We start from the raw sequence: 14,965 nt of genomic DNA, 5'->3' as shown, positions 1-14,965 counted from the left end.
AAAGATTTGACCACCCACCCAGTCTGCTCTAAAGGCACAGTGAAAACACAGCCAGCACTCCCCCTGAAAATCTCTCATTTTCACTCATTTCAAGCTAGCAGTTGTGGTTCTACGTAGCTTGACTACCCTGTGATATATAGATTAAAATGTAATTATTAAAAGTCTCTGAATATTCAAACCTTGCCCAGCCCTCACATCCGCAAAATTATTAACTTTATTCTGGGGGAGAGAAATGAAAGTTTATATAAATTCATTTCACATTTTAAGAGGTCTGCAGTATTGCAAAGTTGTGATTGAGAGGTTATGTTGGGGAAGGGGGGCGATGACAACTTCCTCATTGGCTCAAGGGGGCGATTCGTTCAAAAAGGTTAAGAACCACTGGTCTAAACCACATTTTCTCTTTCTGGAGAAAATTATAAGCAGACACATACAGAATAAAAATTCTGTAAGCTAATTCCTTTGGCTGCATCAATGAGTCCGGTCACTGGCTATATTTGTCAGAGCATCTGACATTGTCTTTAAGTGACTTAGTTCTCCTTCCTAATTCACATCCATGTTGAGAACCACTCCAGCAGATGATTGATTACGTGCCATTAAGTAGAATTTTAACACCCAGGGATTTACTCTGACATGATTTTAGTGGCTTTACTCTGTCTGAACCAGCTCTGAGTAATTGATATGTTTAAGGAAGGAAATAGTTCCACGGTAATGGTAAAATTTGAATATTGCTCTAGATTAGAAGTGCACAATGGTGTGTTCAATGGCAACAAATACCTTAAAATATAAAATTAGTGACACTTTTAATTGATCCATTTGCTCAGTTTCTTTTTTTAAAAACCTGTATAAAGTTGTACAGTACTAATACTTTTGCTTTATAGTTGTTGGAGCTACTATATATATAGCTGCTCCAAATTATATTTGAAGTTCATCCTGACAAAATAAAGCTGGGCACTTTGGTGAGGTAATGTTGAAGGAGAAATGCACTGGCAAATATTTACTCTGTAAATCGTTATAGTCATATCTCATTTTCTGGTAGTTGTTCAAGGAAAATAGGTAGTGGAATATGCTAAACAATCGTAATGTCAACCCTGTTAGGTGGACCAGAACAGGAAGGCTAAAACTATTTTTATTGAGGTTGGCTATAATAGCAGACTGTTGTAAGTCTGAGTGTGCTATACTCCCCCTGCATATCTCAGTGAAAGGCATCTCCCTTAATTTCCCAAACATAGTTTGTTTCTAATATATGACCTTTCCTATGTTTGGTTGTAATAATAAGATGATGGCAATGATATTGGTTATGATAAATGGTATTGCAGGTATCATGCAATAGTGCCATCTGATGACACAGAATATTTACAGTAATAACTGGTGAAGTAGGTGGGAGAAAAGGAGGAATAATGATTTTTCAGGGATATTATACTATAAAGAGTTGATAATGTGATATCAATGCAATGAAATTGCTGCCTGAGTTACAATATCTCAGGAACCAACAAATAAAACCAATCCTGAAAAAATCCACCATGTATACCAAGAACCCAAACACAGTACGTTCTGAATAACTTCCATTCATTGAAACCTTCATTATATCTTTTTTTCTGGAGCACTTAGTACTGCTTTCCAGTCTAAAAGAAGAATTTTTTTTTTGAAAATCAATGAACAATTGTCTGAATGTCTGGATTAGCAGATTGTGGAGGAAACAATTTTTTTCAGGGGTGGATCAGTCCACTTTGCAGATTGGAAGTGCCTTGAGTACCTAATTACTTGTAAATTATGAAGTGGATTATAACACAAATTCTCTGGAAAAGAAGGATGCATGTTTATGCATGCCTAGGACAGTGGTTCTCAACCTTTTTAATGCCGCGACCCCCAACCGGTCGTAAGTCGAGGACTAAACCAGTCGTAAGTCAAGGACTAAACCGGTTGTAAGTCGAGGACTACCCAACTGGTCGTAAGTCGAGGACTTTCCCTGCCCAGGAGTGCCACGCATGCGTGGTTCCGCCCCCTCCGCCGGCCGAGGTGTAGCTGGCAAGCAGCAGAGATGGAGCAGGCCGACCACCAGCTGGCCCAGCTCAAGGGAGGTAAGGCACCCGCCGGAAAAGGGGAAAAAAATGGCAGACAGCCTTGCTTGGCGACCCCCGTGAAATGGTCGATCGACCCCAAATGGGGTCGCGATCCATAGGTTGAGAACCGCTGGCCTAGGAGAAAACTAACATAGTACAGTGGTAAACATTGTTAAAATTAGATTGGTTAGATCAATTTGACTGCAGAGCTGTCTGGATTATTTTTGGTCATTTATTCTTTTTATACCAACATACCTCACAGGATTGTCACTAGGGAAAGGGTGTAAAATGAGGCGAAGTTTTCATATATATGCTCTGAGTTCTCCCAGGAAAGGTGAGATATAGAAACAATATAATACAGCACAACATAACATAATACAATTGAGTATCCCATTAGAAAAAGAAGAAGTGAAAAGGGGAGTCTGAATGGTCCATTCATGATGCAATTTTGCTTTCTCTTCATTTAGCTTACCCGACAGTAGAAAATGGACATATTGAATGCTCACAAGGATACAAGAAACTGAATCAGAGTCACTGTCAAGGTAGGCAACAACTTCTTTCTATTCTCCTTTTATTTAGGTAAAGATAAAAATATCTTCAACTGCAAATAATTACCCAGACTTAATCATGAAATTCCCTTTTTGGATGTGCTTTGGAAGTGTGTCCAATGCCTTCTTCCTGTTCTTTTCCTTCTTCCCTAGCCTTAGAGTTCATACAGTACATACTAACCTATCCTGGTGCCACTTAGCTTTTCCTGCTTGGCAAGACTGGTCAAGTGGTATGACTTGCTAAGGCTTTGCTGAGGTAACAATGAAGAATTTGTGCCAAGATTACTGTTACTCTATTTATATATCTCCTCCAGTGTAGCTTCCTTAGTTACAAGAATGGAAATATCTACTATAGTTAAATCAATGTCTTACAATTGATATTTGACAACTTTGAATCACCCTGCCTTGACATCAATAACTCATTCAGGCATGAAAGCTGGTCTTGGTTTATTGATAAAACCAATGCTGCCTTCCAAGAGATGCAAATTCTTCCAACATTTTGACTGTGAAATATACATAATGATAAACAAATACCTCTGCTGTTTGATAAGTTGTAATTAATAATATAACAACAGGGTGTATTCTAAGTATAATATTTCTTGTAAATATTTTAAATAAGTGTTGTTTTCTATAACCTAAGGCAAACACTGCTACATTTTTTTTGTTTTGCATATATGTATATGTGTAAAAGTAGGAGAAGATTGGAAACTGAGTATTTAAACAGATTTCAAAGTTGGCACAGGTCTAGTTCTGGGGCAAGATTATTCCCTAAGATAGGAGCTATTGTGAAGAAACACCACCTCCAAGTGCCTATGGATCTAAATTCAATAATCCAAGTCAGGAAAAGAATACTAGCTAAGTTTGTTACACTTGGAGAAGACAGTCCTGAAAGTACAGTACCTAGAAGCCAAGCTATATAGGACTTTAAATGTCAAAAACTTTGAATTATACCTGGAATCTACTGGACGCTTGCAATACAGATATCAGATGGCTAAAGTGGCTCTCGCTTGCCAGTATGTAGACAGGTGCATTTTGTACCAAGTGCTTTTTCTGAGTAGTCCCACATAGAACATATTGCAATAGTTTATCTAAGTGATGAAGAAAGCATTGCCATTATGTGGTCAGATCCATTTTAACACCACGATTGGCTAATATTTTCCCATAAGTTAATAAATTCAGTGCAGTATCCATTGTATTTTAATGCAGATGCAGGCAGTACCACGATAACACTGAATTTGACAACACTGCATTTGTTAGCATTAAATAAATTCTAACTAACTAAACAAAAATCCATTAAGAATATGTCTGAACAGATGCATTACTGAAAAATGATTGCAAGCTTGGAAGTTATTTTTTAAAAGGTGCTTACATTGGGAAAATGTACATTAAAGCAGCCTGTGTCAGAGGGATGTATGTTTTAAATAATGAAAGCAGACTAATTTACTTTTTAAAAAGCAAATTAAATGTATAGTTAATTAAATTAAAACAAATAAGCAAACATCTTCATATGTTAGAAGATGGTATGAATGAATATAATCACAAACTTTCTATGGGCAAAAGAACCTGCATGGACGGATTATTATTTGATAAATACAAACAGTAAAATGGATGGGATTTTATATCTTTTTAGTGAGTGTATTTTTTTATAGCATGAGTGAGGCAAACATTACAATACTAAAAAGCTAATTAGAAGAAACCATACTTTGCTGCACTCACATTTAATTTGTGGGATGTTGTGGCCTAATCTATGCACAGATGGCCATTTTAAAATTCAGAGATGTTTATCAACAAATTTGTTCAAACATCCTTTTGCTTTACTACTGTAAGTATATAAAGCAAGTACTTTGAAAACATAATCTTGAAATATGCCAGTCACAGTGCGGCCTGGTACATGTTAATTCAGTAATTATATTTACACTGGCTAAACAATTGAGCTGTACAGGTTTCAAAAATGCTTTGGAATAAATAGTTTGGATCTCACTGAAGTGAGAGCGCAGCATCTGGCTTCTTTCAAGCTTTCTGTGAGCCTGAAAAAAAGAAACATCTGCTTTTATGGAATTAGCTCATTAAAATTAATGAGACTGTTAAAGTAGAGGCAACCTTTTCCCCAGACTTATTAGATCTGAGAAAAGATTTTAACTTAATTCTCAATTTAAGAAGCAAAAACTGTTTTCATTCCTAGATTTATCAATAACAAATTATTGTTATTGATCCAGTTATGACTAAAAGTATACTGTAAAGTGGTAGCTTCTGTCACTGCTGACAAGACAAATAACTTTTAACCTAGAAAGTATTCTGAACTAAAATAAATCTGAAGCAACAGTTAGACCAGGATTCCTTCAGCACAAATCTATATATTTCAGTTCTTATTTTGTTCAACAAAGAAGCGCACACGTTGCATGTCCACAGCATCTTTTTTTAAACATTTGTTATAACTGTNGGGAAATAGAATGTTGTCCAAAAACATTAGGAGACATAGTCTTTGGTCACCTGCAGATCATTGGCATTTAAAACAAATTGAATTCTGACAGTAGATCAAGACATGGAAGATGACATCTTTTTAGCCAAATCTTCAGGCAATTCTGATACTCCACTTTCTTCCAAGCAGGGATCTTTCAGCTGCCTGTTAGTCTAAACCACATTTTCTCTTTCTGGAGAAAATTATAAGCAGACACATACAGAATAAAAATTCTGTAAGCTAATTCCTTTGGCTGCATCAATGAGTCCGGTCACTGGCTATATTTGTCAGAGCATCTGACATTGTCTTTAAGTGACTTAGTTCTCCTTCCTAATTCACATCCATGTTGAGAACCACTCCAGCAGATGATTGATTACGTGCCATTAAGTAGAATTTTAACACCCAGGGATTTACTCTGACATGATTTTAGTGGCTTTACTCTGTCTGAACCAGCTCTGAGTAATTGATATGTTTAAGGAAGGAAATAGTTCCATGGTAATGGTAAAATTTGAATATTGCTCTAGATTAGAAGTGCACAATGGTGTGTTCAATGGCAATAAATACCTTAAAATATAAAATTAGTGACGCTTTTAATTGATCCATTCTTTTTAAAAAAACCTGTATAAAGTTGTACAGTACTAATACTTTTGCTTTATAGTTGTTGGAGCTACTATATATATAGCTGCTCCAAATTATATTTGAAGTTCATCCTGACAAAATAAAGCTGGGCACTTTGGTGAGGTAATGTTGAAGGAGAAATGCACTGGCAAATATTTACTCTGTAAATCGTTATAGTCATATCTCATTTTCTGGTAGTTGTTCAAGGAAAATAGGTAGTGGAATATGCTAAACAATCGTAATGTCAACCCTGTTAGGTGGACCAGAACAGGAAGGCTAAAACTATTTTTATTGAGGTTGGCTATAATAGCAGACTGTTGTAAGTCTGAGTATGCTATACTCCCCCTGCATATCTCAGTGAAAGTCATCTCCCTTAATTTCCCAAACATAGTCTGTTTCTAATATATGACTTTTCCTATGTTTGGTTGTAATAATAAGATGATGGCAATGATATTGGTTATGAAAATGGTATTGCAGGTATCATGCAATAGTGCCATCTGATGACACAGAATATTTACAGTAATAATTGGTGAAGTAGGTGGGAGAAAAGGAGGAATAATGATTTTTCAGGGATATTATACTATAAAGAGTTGATAATGTGATATCAATGCAATGAAATTGCTGCCTGAGTTACAATATCTCAGGAACCAACAAATAAAACCAATCCTGAAAAAATCCACCATGTATACCAAGAACCCAAACACAGTACGTTCTGAATAACTTCCATTAATTGAAACCTTCATTATATCTTTTTTCTGGAGCACTTAGTACTGCTTTCCAGTCTAAAAGAAGAATTTTTTTTTAAAATCAATGAACAATTGTCTGAATGTCTGGATTAGCAGATTGTGGAAGAAACATTTTTTTTCAGGGGTGGATCAGTCCACTTTGCAGATTGGAAGTGCCTTGAGTACCTAATTACTTGTAAATGATGAAGTGGATTATAACACAAATTCTCTGGAAAAGAAGGATGCATGTTTATGCATGCCTAGGACAGTGGTTCTCAACCTTTTTAATGCCGCGACCCCCAACCGGTCGTAAGTCGAGGACTAAACCGGTCGTTAAGTCGAGGACTAAACCAGTCGTAAGTCGAGGACTAAACCGGTTGTAAGTCGAGGACTACCCAACCGGTCGTAAGTCGAGGACTTTCCCTGCCCGGGAGTGCCACGCATGCGTGGTTCCGCCCCCTGTGCCGGCCGAGGTGTAGCTGGCAAGCAGCAGAGATGGAGCAGGCCGACCACCAGCTGGCCCAGCTCAAGGGAGGTAAGGCACCCGCTGGAAAAGGGGAAAAAAATGGCGGACAGCCTTGCTTGGCAACCCCCGTGAAATGGTCGATCGACCCCAAATGGGGTCGCGACCCATAGGTTGAGAACCGCTGGCCTAGGAGAAAACTAACATAGAACAGTGGTAAACATTGTTAAAATTAGATTGGTTAGATCAATTTGACTGCAGAGCTGTCTGGATTATTTTTGGTCATTTATTCTTTTTATACCAACATACCTCACAGGATTGTCACTAGGGAAAGGGTGTAAAATGAGGCGAAGTTTTCATATATATGCTCTGAGTTCTCCCAGGAAAGGTGAGATATAGAAACAATATAATACAGCACAACATAACATAATACAATTGAGTATCCCATTAGAAAAAGAAGTGAAAAGGGGAATCTGAATGGTCCATTCATGATGCAATTTTGCTTTCTCTTCATTTAGCTTACCCGACAGTAGAAAATGGACATATTGAATGCCCACAAGGATACAAGAAACTGAATCAGAGTCACTGTCAAGGTAGGCAGCAACTTCTTTCTATTCTCCTTTTATTTAGGTAAAGATAAAAATATCCTCAACTGCAAATAATTACCCAGACTTAACCATGAAATTCCCTTTTTGGCTGTGCTTTGGAAGTGTGTCCATTGCCTTCTTCCTGTTCTTTTCCTTCTTCCCTAGCCTTAGAGTTCATACAGTACGTACTAACCTATCCTGGTGCCACTTAGCTTTTCCTGCTTGGCAAGACTGGTCAAGTGGTATGACTTGCTAAGGCTTTGCTGAGGTAACAATGAAGAATTTGTGCCAAGATTACTGTTACTCTATTTATATATCTCCTCCAGTGTAGCTTCCTTAGTTACAAGAATGGAAATATCTACTATAGTTAAATCAATGTCTTACAATTGATATTTGACAACTTTGAATCGCCCTGCCTTGACATCAATAACTCATTCAGGCATGAAAGCTGGTCTTGGTTTATTGATAAAACCAATGCTGCCTTCCAAGAGATGCAAATTCTTCCAACATTTTTACTGTGAAATATACATAATGATAAACAAATATATCTGCTGTTTGATAAGTTGTAATTAATAATATAACAACAGGGTGTATTCTAAGTATAATATTTCTTGTAAATATTTTAAATAAGTGTTGTTTTCTATAACCTAAGGCAAACACTGCTACATTTTTTTTGTTTTGCATATATATGTATATGTGTAAAAGTAGGAGAAGATTGGAAACTGAGTATTTAAACAGATTTCAAAGTTGGCACAGGTCTAGTTCTGGGGCAAGATTATTCCCTAAGATAGGAGCTATTGTGAAGAAACACCACCTCCAAGTGCCTATGGATCTAAATTCAATAGCCCAAGTCAGGAAAAGAATACTAGCTAAGTTTGTTACACTTGGAGAAGACAGTCCTGAAAGTACAGTACCTAGAAGCCAAGCTACTGTATATAGGACTTTAAATGTCAAAAACTTTGAATTATACCTGGAATCTACTGGACGCTTGCAATACAGATATCAGATGGCTAAAGTGGCTCTCACTTGCCAGTATGTAGACAGGTGCATTTTGTACCAAGTGCTTTTTCTGAGTAGTCCCACATAGAACATATTGCAATAGTTTATCTAAGTGATGAAGAAAGCATTGCCATTATGTGGTCAGATCCATTTTAACACCACTATTGGCTAATATTTTCCCATAAGTTAATAAATTCAGTGCAGTATCCATTGTATTTTAATGCAGATGCAGGCAGTACCAAGATAACATTGAATTTGACAACACTGCATTTGTTAGCATGAAATAAATTCTAACTAACTAAACAAAAATCCATTAAGAATATGTCTGAACAGATGCATTACTGAAAAATGATTGCAAGCTTGGAAGTTATTTTTTAAAAGGTGCTTACATTGGGAAAATGTACATTAAAGCAGCCTGTGTCAGAGGGATGTATGTTTTAAATAATGAAAGCAGACTAATTTACTTTTTAAAAAGCAAATTAAATGTATAGTTAATTAAATTAAAATGAATAAGCAAATATCTTCATATGTTAGAAGATGGTATGAATGAAAATAATCACAAACTTTCTATGGGCAAAAGAACCTGCATGGACGGATTATTATTTGATAAATACAAACAGTAAAATGGATGGGATTTTATATCTTTTTTAGTGAGTGTATTTTTTTATAGCATGAGTGAGGCAAACATTACAATACTAAAAAGCTAATTAGAAGAAACCATACTTTGCTGCACTCACATTTAATTTGTGGGATGTTGTGGCCTAATCTATGCACAGATGGCCATTTTAAAATTCAGAGATGTTTATCAACAAATTTGTTCAAACATCCTTTTGCTTTACTACTGTAAGTATATAAAGCAAGTACTTTGAAAACATAATCTTGAAATATGCCAGTCACAGTGCGGCCTGGTACATGTTAATTCAGTAATTATATTTACACTGGCTAAACAATTGAGCTGTACAGGTTTCAAAAATGCTTTGGAATAAATAGTTTGGATCTCACTGAAGTGAGAGCACAGCATCTGGCTTCTTTCAAGCTTTCTGTGAGCCTGAAAAAAAGAAACATCTGCTTTTATGGAATTAGCTCATTAAAATTAATGAGACTGTTAAAGTAGAGGCAACCTTTTCCCCAGACTTATTAGATCTGAGAAAAGATTTTAACTTAATTCTCAATTTAAGAAGCAAAAACTGTTTTCATTCCTAGATTTATCAATAATAAATTATTGTTATTGATCCAGTTATGACTAAAAGTATACTGTAAGGTGGTAGCTTCTGTCACTGCTGACAAGACAAATAACTTTTAACCTAGAAAGTATTCTGAACTAAAATAAATCTGAAGCAACAGTTAGACCAGGATTCCTTCAGCACAAATCTATATATTTCAGTTCTTATTTTGTTCAACAAAGAAGCGCACACGTTGCATGTCCACAGCATCTTTTTTTAAACATTTGTTATAACTGTTCTTTGTAACATGGTGTTGAGCCAATTTGAAAAGTGGATTGGTTTATTTCAGAATAGAGAAGTAATACAGCTTTGGTACAGGATCAATTTATAATGGTGCATGCTGTTAGCCTTCTCCAAATTGATGTTCTTCAAATGTATTGGGAATACAGTTTCCAGACTCCTCAGCTAGTGTGTCTTTCTATATTGACTATATCAGCGACATGTGTTCTTGCATTGCACTTTCTGTCAGAACAAGGAAATGCCTACTACATAGGAAGGGAGCAATGACCAAAATGGAAATGCTTTATCTTGGATAATTAGCCTAGCATCGGCACATGTCCTACCTGAGTTAGGTAGTTTTGTCACAGAACTACCTTTTAAATTTCTTACAATGCTCTGGAAGAATACTGTTGGGGGAATTTTAATGGCAGAAGCAGTCTTTGTTAGGGAAACCTGCCAGGGTTTATCCATGTTGAAAAGTGGCTTCTGGAAGGCATTTGGCCAACAATCTCCTAACACTTAACAGACAGCCATCCTTGGCTTATTACTAGATTCAGGAAAATATCCAAAGATAGGTTGATTGTGAAATGGTTAGGATGGGTTGAGTTGGGAAGATTCCAAAATGGATTGAGAACCATATGTAAATTAAATTGAGCACAGGAGTTATTAGCAGGTGTTTAGGAGACTAAAATAGATTCAGACAGAGTAAAAGATGTTTTTGTCAGAGAAGAAAACTATGATCATTAAAAATATAAGAGGCTCATAGATAATACGAACTTTGTATGGATAGGGATATGCACATAAGATTGTAATTTTTTAAACACTCAGAATCTCACTCTATATCTCCAATGTTTGTATTCACATAACTTTCTGGCAACTTTTAAATAATGTTCTGTCCATGACTGGTAGGACTGGCTTGGTCAGAATCTCAATTTGAAGACCATGCCTAAACATTAAGAGCCATTTGATTGAGAGAGAAAAAACCCAGAGGATCATCCCCAATAGAAAGGGGAAGAGAAAGATTTAATTGGGATGGTTAGAATGAGCTTTTAAAGAACTTCACTATTGTCAGAATAAAGATATATCACTGAATCAAAGGTTAATATTTTCCTCTGTGTCTTTTGCTAATACAAGCACATTAAGTCACAATTTTAGAACACGATATAACTGTAATTATCACGTTTATTATCTGCAAAAGTACAAATCTTTAAATTTTAATTCTGCAGATTTGTTTTACATTTCAGCATTTTTATATTAGAAATAGCTTTTAAAGTTCTCTGACTTCTTGCCCATAAATCCATTTACCCCACCTAATTAGCTTTGTGTTAGCCCAGACCACATAGAGTAAAAAGGATTTATTTACTTGTTCCATTTTCTTTGCCATCCAGTAGCATTTCATTCCTTAACTCAAAGAAGATACAGTTTTCCCAGGCTGACTCCTAGATAGACAGTTCTCTTCCTGTACCCATCATCCACCCTTGTTAGTCTTTGAAATATTTCCCTCCAATAACAAGTATAATATTGCAATACTGTGGTATATTTGATTAGTTGTCAACAGAAACCTCAAATATCCAAAAGAATCATTGTATCAGAAGTTTGGGTAAAACAAAATTTTGAGAGAAAGCAGCCTTAGGAGAGCAGATTAAAGACTGAATTGTATGCCTTGTATGTGAGTCAAATGTTATATTGACAGGATAAAGATTCATAGATTGGGCCAAATATAAATGAGAAATCGGTTTTGAAATAGATATAAATATTGCAGACATTTCTCAATCCAGCTACCTGAAATGCCTTTTTATAGTTTATCCAAGTCATAAGCCAATTTGTTCTTTTTTATTTTTTTAATTCTTTTGTTCCTTTTGTCCCCCCCAAAAGTACTTTTTTTGTTCTACAGGGAGTAAATCATTTCTTTTCAAGTAGCAGTAGATTTGATGTGTAATTATGCTCATAAGCAGCTTGTATGTTGTTGGCAAACAGGTTATGGGTCTGTACAGGGCTTTTTTTCTCATAGAACGCCCAGAACGGAGTTCCAGCACCTTTTTTGGATGGAACCTTGTAGGGTAGGCAAGGTGGGTTGTATGACGTGTGTGAGTTCCGGCACCCTTTTTTTTTTTTTTTAAAGAAAAAAAGCACTTGGTCTGTAGTTTCCAAGCTCATTTTCCTTCTTCTGAATTAGGAGTATTCTTCTGATTGTTTGTTCATGTTGTCCATTTTTCATTTTCCGGTGCTTCCAAATCCTTATCCCTCTGGTCTTCCAATCTCAAGTGTAGATTTGTCAATGATTTTAACCAGAAACCATGGCTCAACTGCTACAGGAGCATTCCACCTTTTGACCTTCTCTGATTGCTTTCATACTATTTCCCCAGTTATCCGAATGGATTCTATACCAAGTACTTTCACTGCATTTTAAACTTGCTTGATCTATGTTGCATTCTTATTGTGGCTCCTATTGTTTTTCCACAAATGTTTCTAAAATTTAGGGTCTCTTTGTCTTCTTTGTCATTCGGCTTTTTATTATTTGTGCTCAGTCCTATTTTTAAGGGTTTAATATAACTGATACTGATTTGCTCTAAACAGCAAATTCTGTTGGAACTAAATTTTCACTTGTCATCTCATTTGATCTTCTCTGCAATAGTCATGACTCTTTCTTTCAATTGTCCTAAAGTTTCTGCAATTCCTTTATTCTCCAGGTTGTACTTCACACACAGATTAGTTTTGATTTTCTTATTTTTCAAGTTTCCTTGCCTCAAATTCTTCAAATTGCTCAAACTTATGCAAATTTTCTTTATCTTTAATTTCAATTGCATTTTCCATTTATGTTCTCCTTTCTCAATAATTTCATTGCTTCATATTTTAAGCTGCAGTTCAGTGGTTACATATACCAGGGCATACATCAACTGATTTGTTTGGGCCGATGATTCAGTTGAAATAATTTGAACATCTTCATTAATATTTCTCACTGTTTTAATCAAAGTTTTTTGTTAATTTGATACAATTTTGCAAAATATTCTTTCAGCTTCTTTCATTCAGTCTTTGATATTCCCAGTTAGTTCTTGATTAACCCATAGTGTTTGTAGTTCTTTCTCATCTTCAGTTTCTTCTCATTGTTCTTCATTAACATCAATACTCTCTTCACCATCTACTGTTTGCTGCTCACTCTGCAAATTGGTATTATTATTGTTAGTTCTGAACAGAGTGGTGTGGTGGCCTAGTGGTGAAGATGCTCACCTCCCATTTAGAAGATTGATTTCAATGCTCGGTAATGGCAGATATTTCTCTACTAGGTTGCGAAGGAAAAAAATATCTGCTGCAAACTCTGTGTGGCATCAGGAAGGGCATCTGGCCAGTAAATGCTCAGCTCCATCCAGTCACTCCGACTCTATCCTGAATTAAGGGATTACAGGGCCCTAAAAAGAACTTGTGTTTTAAAATTACACATCTTTCATCCATAACTCTCTGCTTACTAATTTTTAAATCTGGATGTCCTTCTTTCCAAAGCTGGTACATTTGCTTTTATATTCATGTTTTGATGGTTTCAGTTGGTAGAAACATTACATAATCGAGTAGTTTTTTTCCCCTTTGACCAAATTCTTTGTATTTGATACCTTCCGGTAGCCCTGGTTGCTTAGTAGAGGGAGCTGAGTCCTGTCACATATTTTTCAGTAAATTCCGAGGAGATAGAGCATCCAATATGAAACTTGTTAATCCAAGTAACAGTCAATCTGGCATGAAATTTCAATTATGCATTCTCACCATATTGAATGGGGTTTTTTCCCCAAAAAACAGATTTAGCCTAGCTCTTCAGCTAAGACCTGTCTGATATGTTTGCACCTGTTCAGCATAGCCCTTAGCGTCAGTAGAGCATGCAGGTCCCTCCACGATGATGAGATATTGTTCCTTTGGAAGTGGGGAATATTATCATCATCATGCTCATTAAATTTTGTTTGCCAATTTCCAATTACTTTAGTTGTACAAAAAATATATTTATTCAACCAAGTATTCAAAATAGCACTTTCTAGAATCCTATCCATCTTCTTGTTGAATAAGTTGTATTGTCCAATAAGAAACATATTTGCATATTCTATATTGTTCATTCTTTCTTGCTATCACAAACTTTCTTTTAGAGGTTTAGAAGTTTGCAAAGAGCTAATGGGGCTTTTCTTCCCTTTTTGTTGGAAATGTTTTAGGTGCCATCTTAGGACATTGGTCAGGTTATATAACTCATTTATATTAATTAATCTAGATTTTATTTAGATATAAAGAAAAAATATGCTGATAATGAGATCTGTACAACCATGGAAAATATATGTATGGAGATTATAGTTTCTCAGGTTTGGAGATTTTAAGAAAACTTTAAAAAAATATCTTTCACGGATGCTTTCTTTGTTTTTTTTTTCACATTGTAGGGGATTGGGCAAAGTGATCCTTATGGTCCTTAGAAGTGTATAATTCTTTAATTCCACGATTTTATGATTATTGAAGTCTGGTTAACTTCATTTGTTCTTATTACATAGATATTAATGAATGTATAATTCAAGGCATATGTAAAAATGCCGAATGCATGAACACCCGAGGCAGCTTCATCTGTACTTGTAAGCCTGGTACTATACTGGACCCATCACGCAGTCACTGTATTTGTAAGTCTTTAATGGTTTTTCTGTAGATAAACTTTTTAAATTGCTACTGTTTCAAAGTTAAGTCACAATAAATTTAAATGGAATAATAGCAAACAGGTTTAATCCTAAACAATTATACGATGTAGTAATTATTGTCACTGAATGAGACTACAAATGCCTTTCCTTGTTCTTTAAGCAGAAATGACAATATTAATAGAGGCTTTCCACTAGTCTGAACAAGTGGTACATCATTCTCAAAATGATTTTGTTTTCCTTCAGTCCTAATTTATCAGTACCCGGTCTCTCTCTGTCTCTCTGTCACTCTCTCTGTCTCTGTGTCTCTCTATCTGTCTGTCTCTCTCACCTATCTATCTATCTATCTATCTATCTATCTATCTATCTATCTATCTATCTATCTATCTATCTATCTATCTATCTATCTATCTATC

The 14,965-nt window shown here is 35.7% G+C and overlaps 1 protein-coding gene across 1 annotated transcript in view; it reads left to right on the top strand.

Moving 5' to 3' along the window:
- Positions 1-14,965, top strand: part of LTBP2 (latent transforming growth factor beta binding protein 2) — a 126,256-nt gene that overhangs the window by 55,339 nt on the left and 55,952 nt on the right. Inside the window, exons 9-10 of the mRNA XM_029285310.1 lie at positions 7,391-7,465; positions 14,415-14,537. Of these exons, the coding sequence (XP_029141143.1) occupies positions 7,391-7,465; positions 14,415-14,537 (198 nt within the window). The remainder of the gene's footprint in view (positions 1-7,390; positions 7,466-14,414; positions 14,538-14,965) is intronic.

The sequence above is a fragment of the Protobothrops mucrosquamatus genome, unplaced genomic scaffold (genome assembly GCF_001527695.2).
Source record: "Protobothrops mucrosquamatus isolate PMUCROS unplaced genomic scaffold, P.Mucros_1.0 scaffold1498, whole genome shotgun sequence".
NCBI classification, from domain to species: Eukaryota; Metazoa; Chordata; class Lepidosauria; order Squamata; family Viperidae; genus Protobothrops; species Protobothrops mucrosquamatus.
Note: the sequence above shows the minus strand (reverse complement) of the source record. Positions and strands in the feature narration are given on the sequence as shown.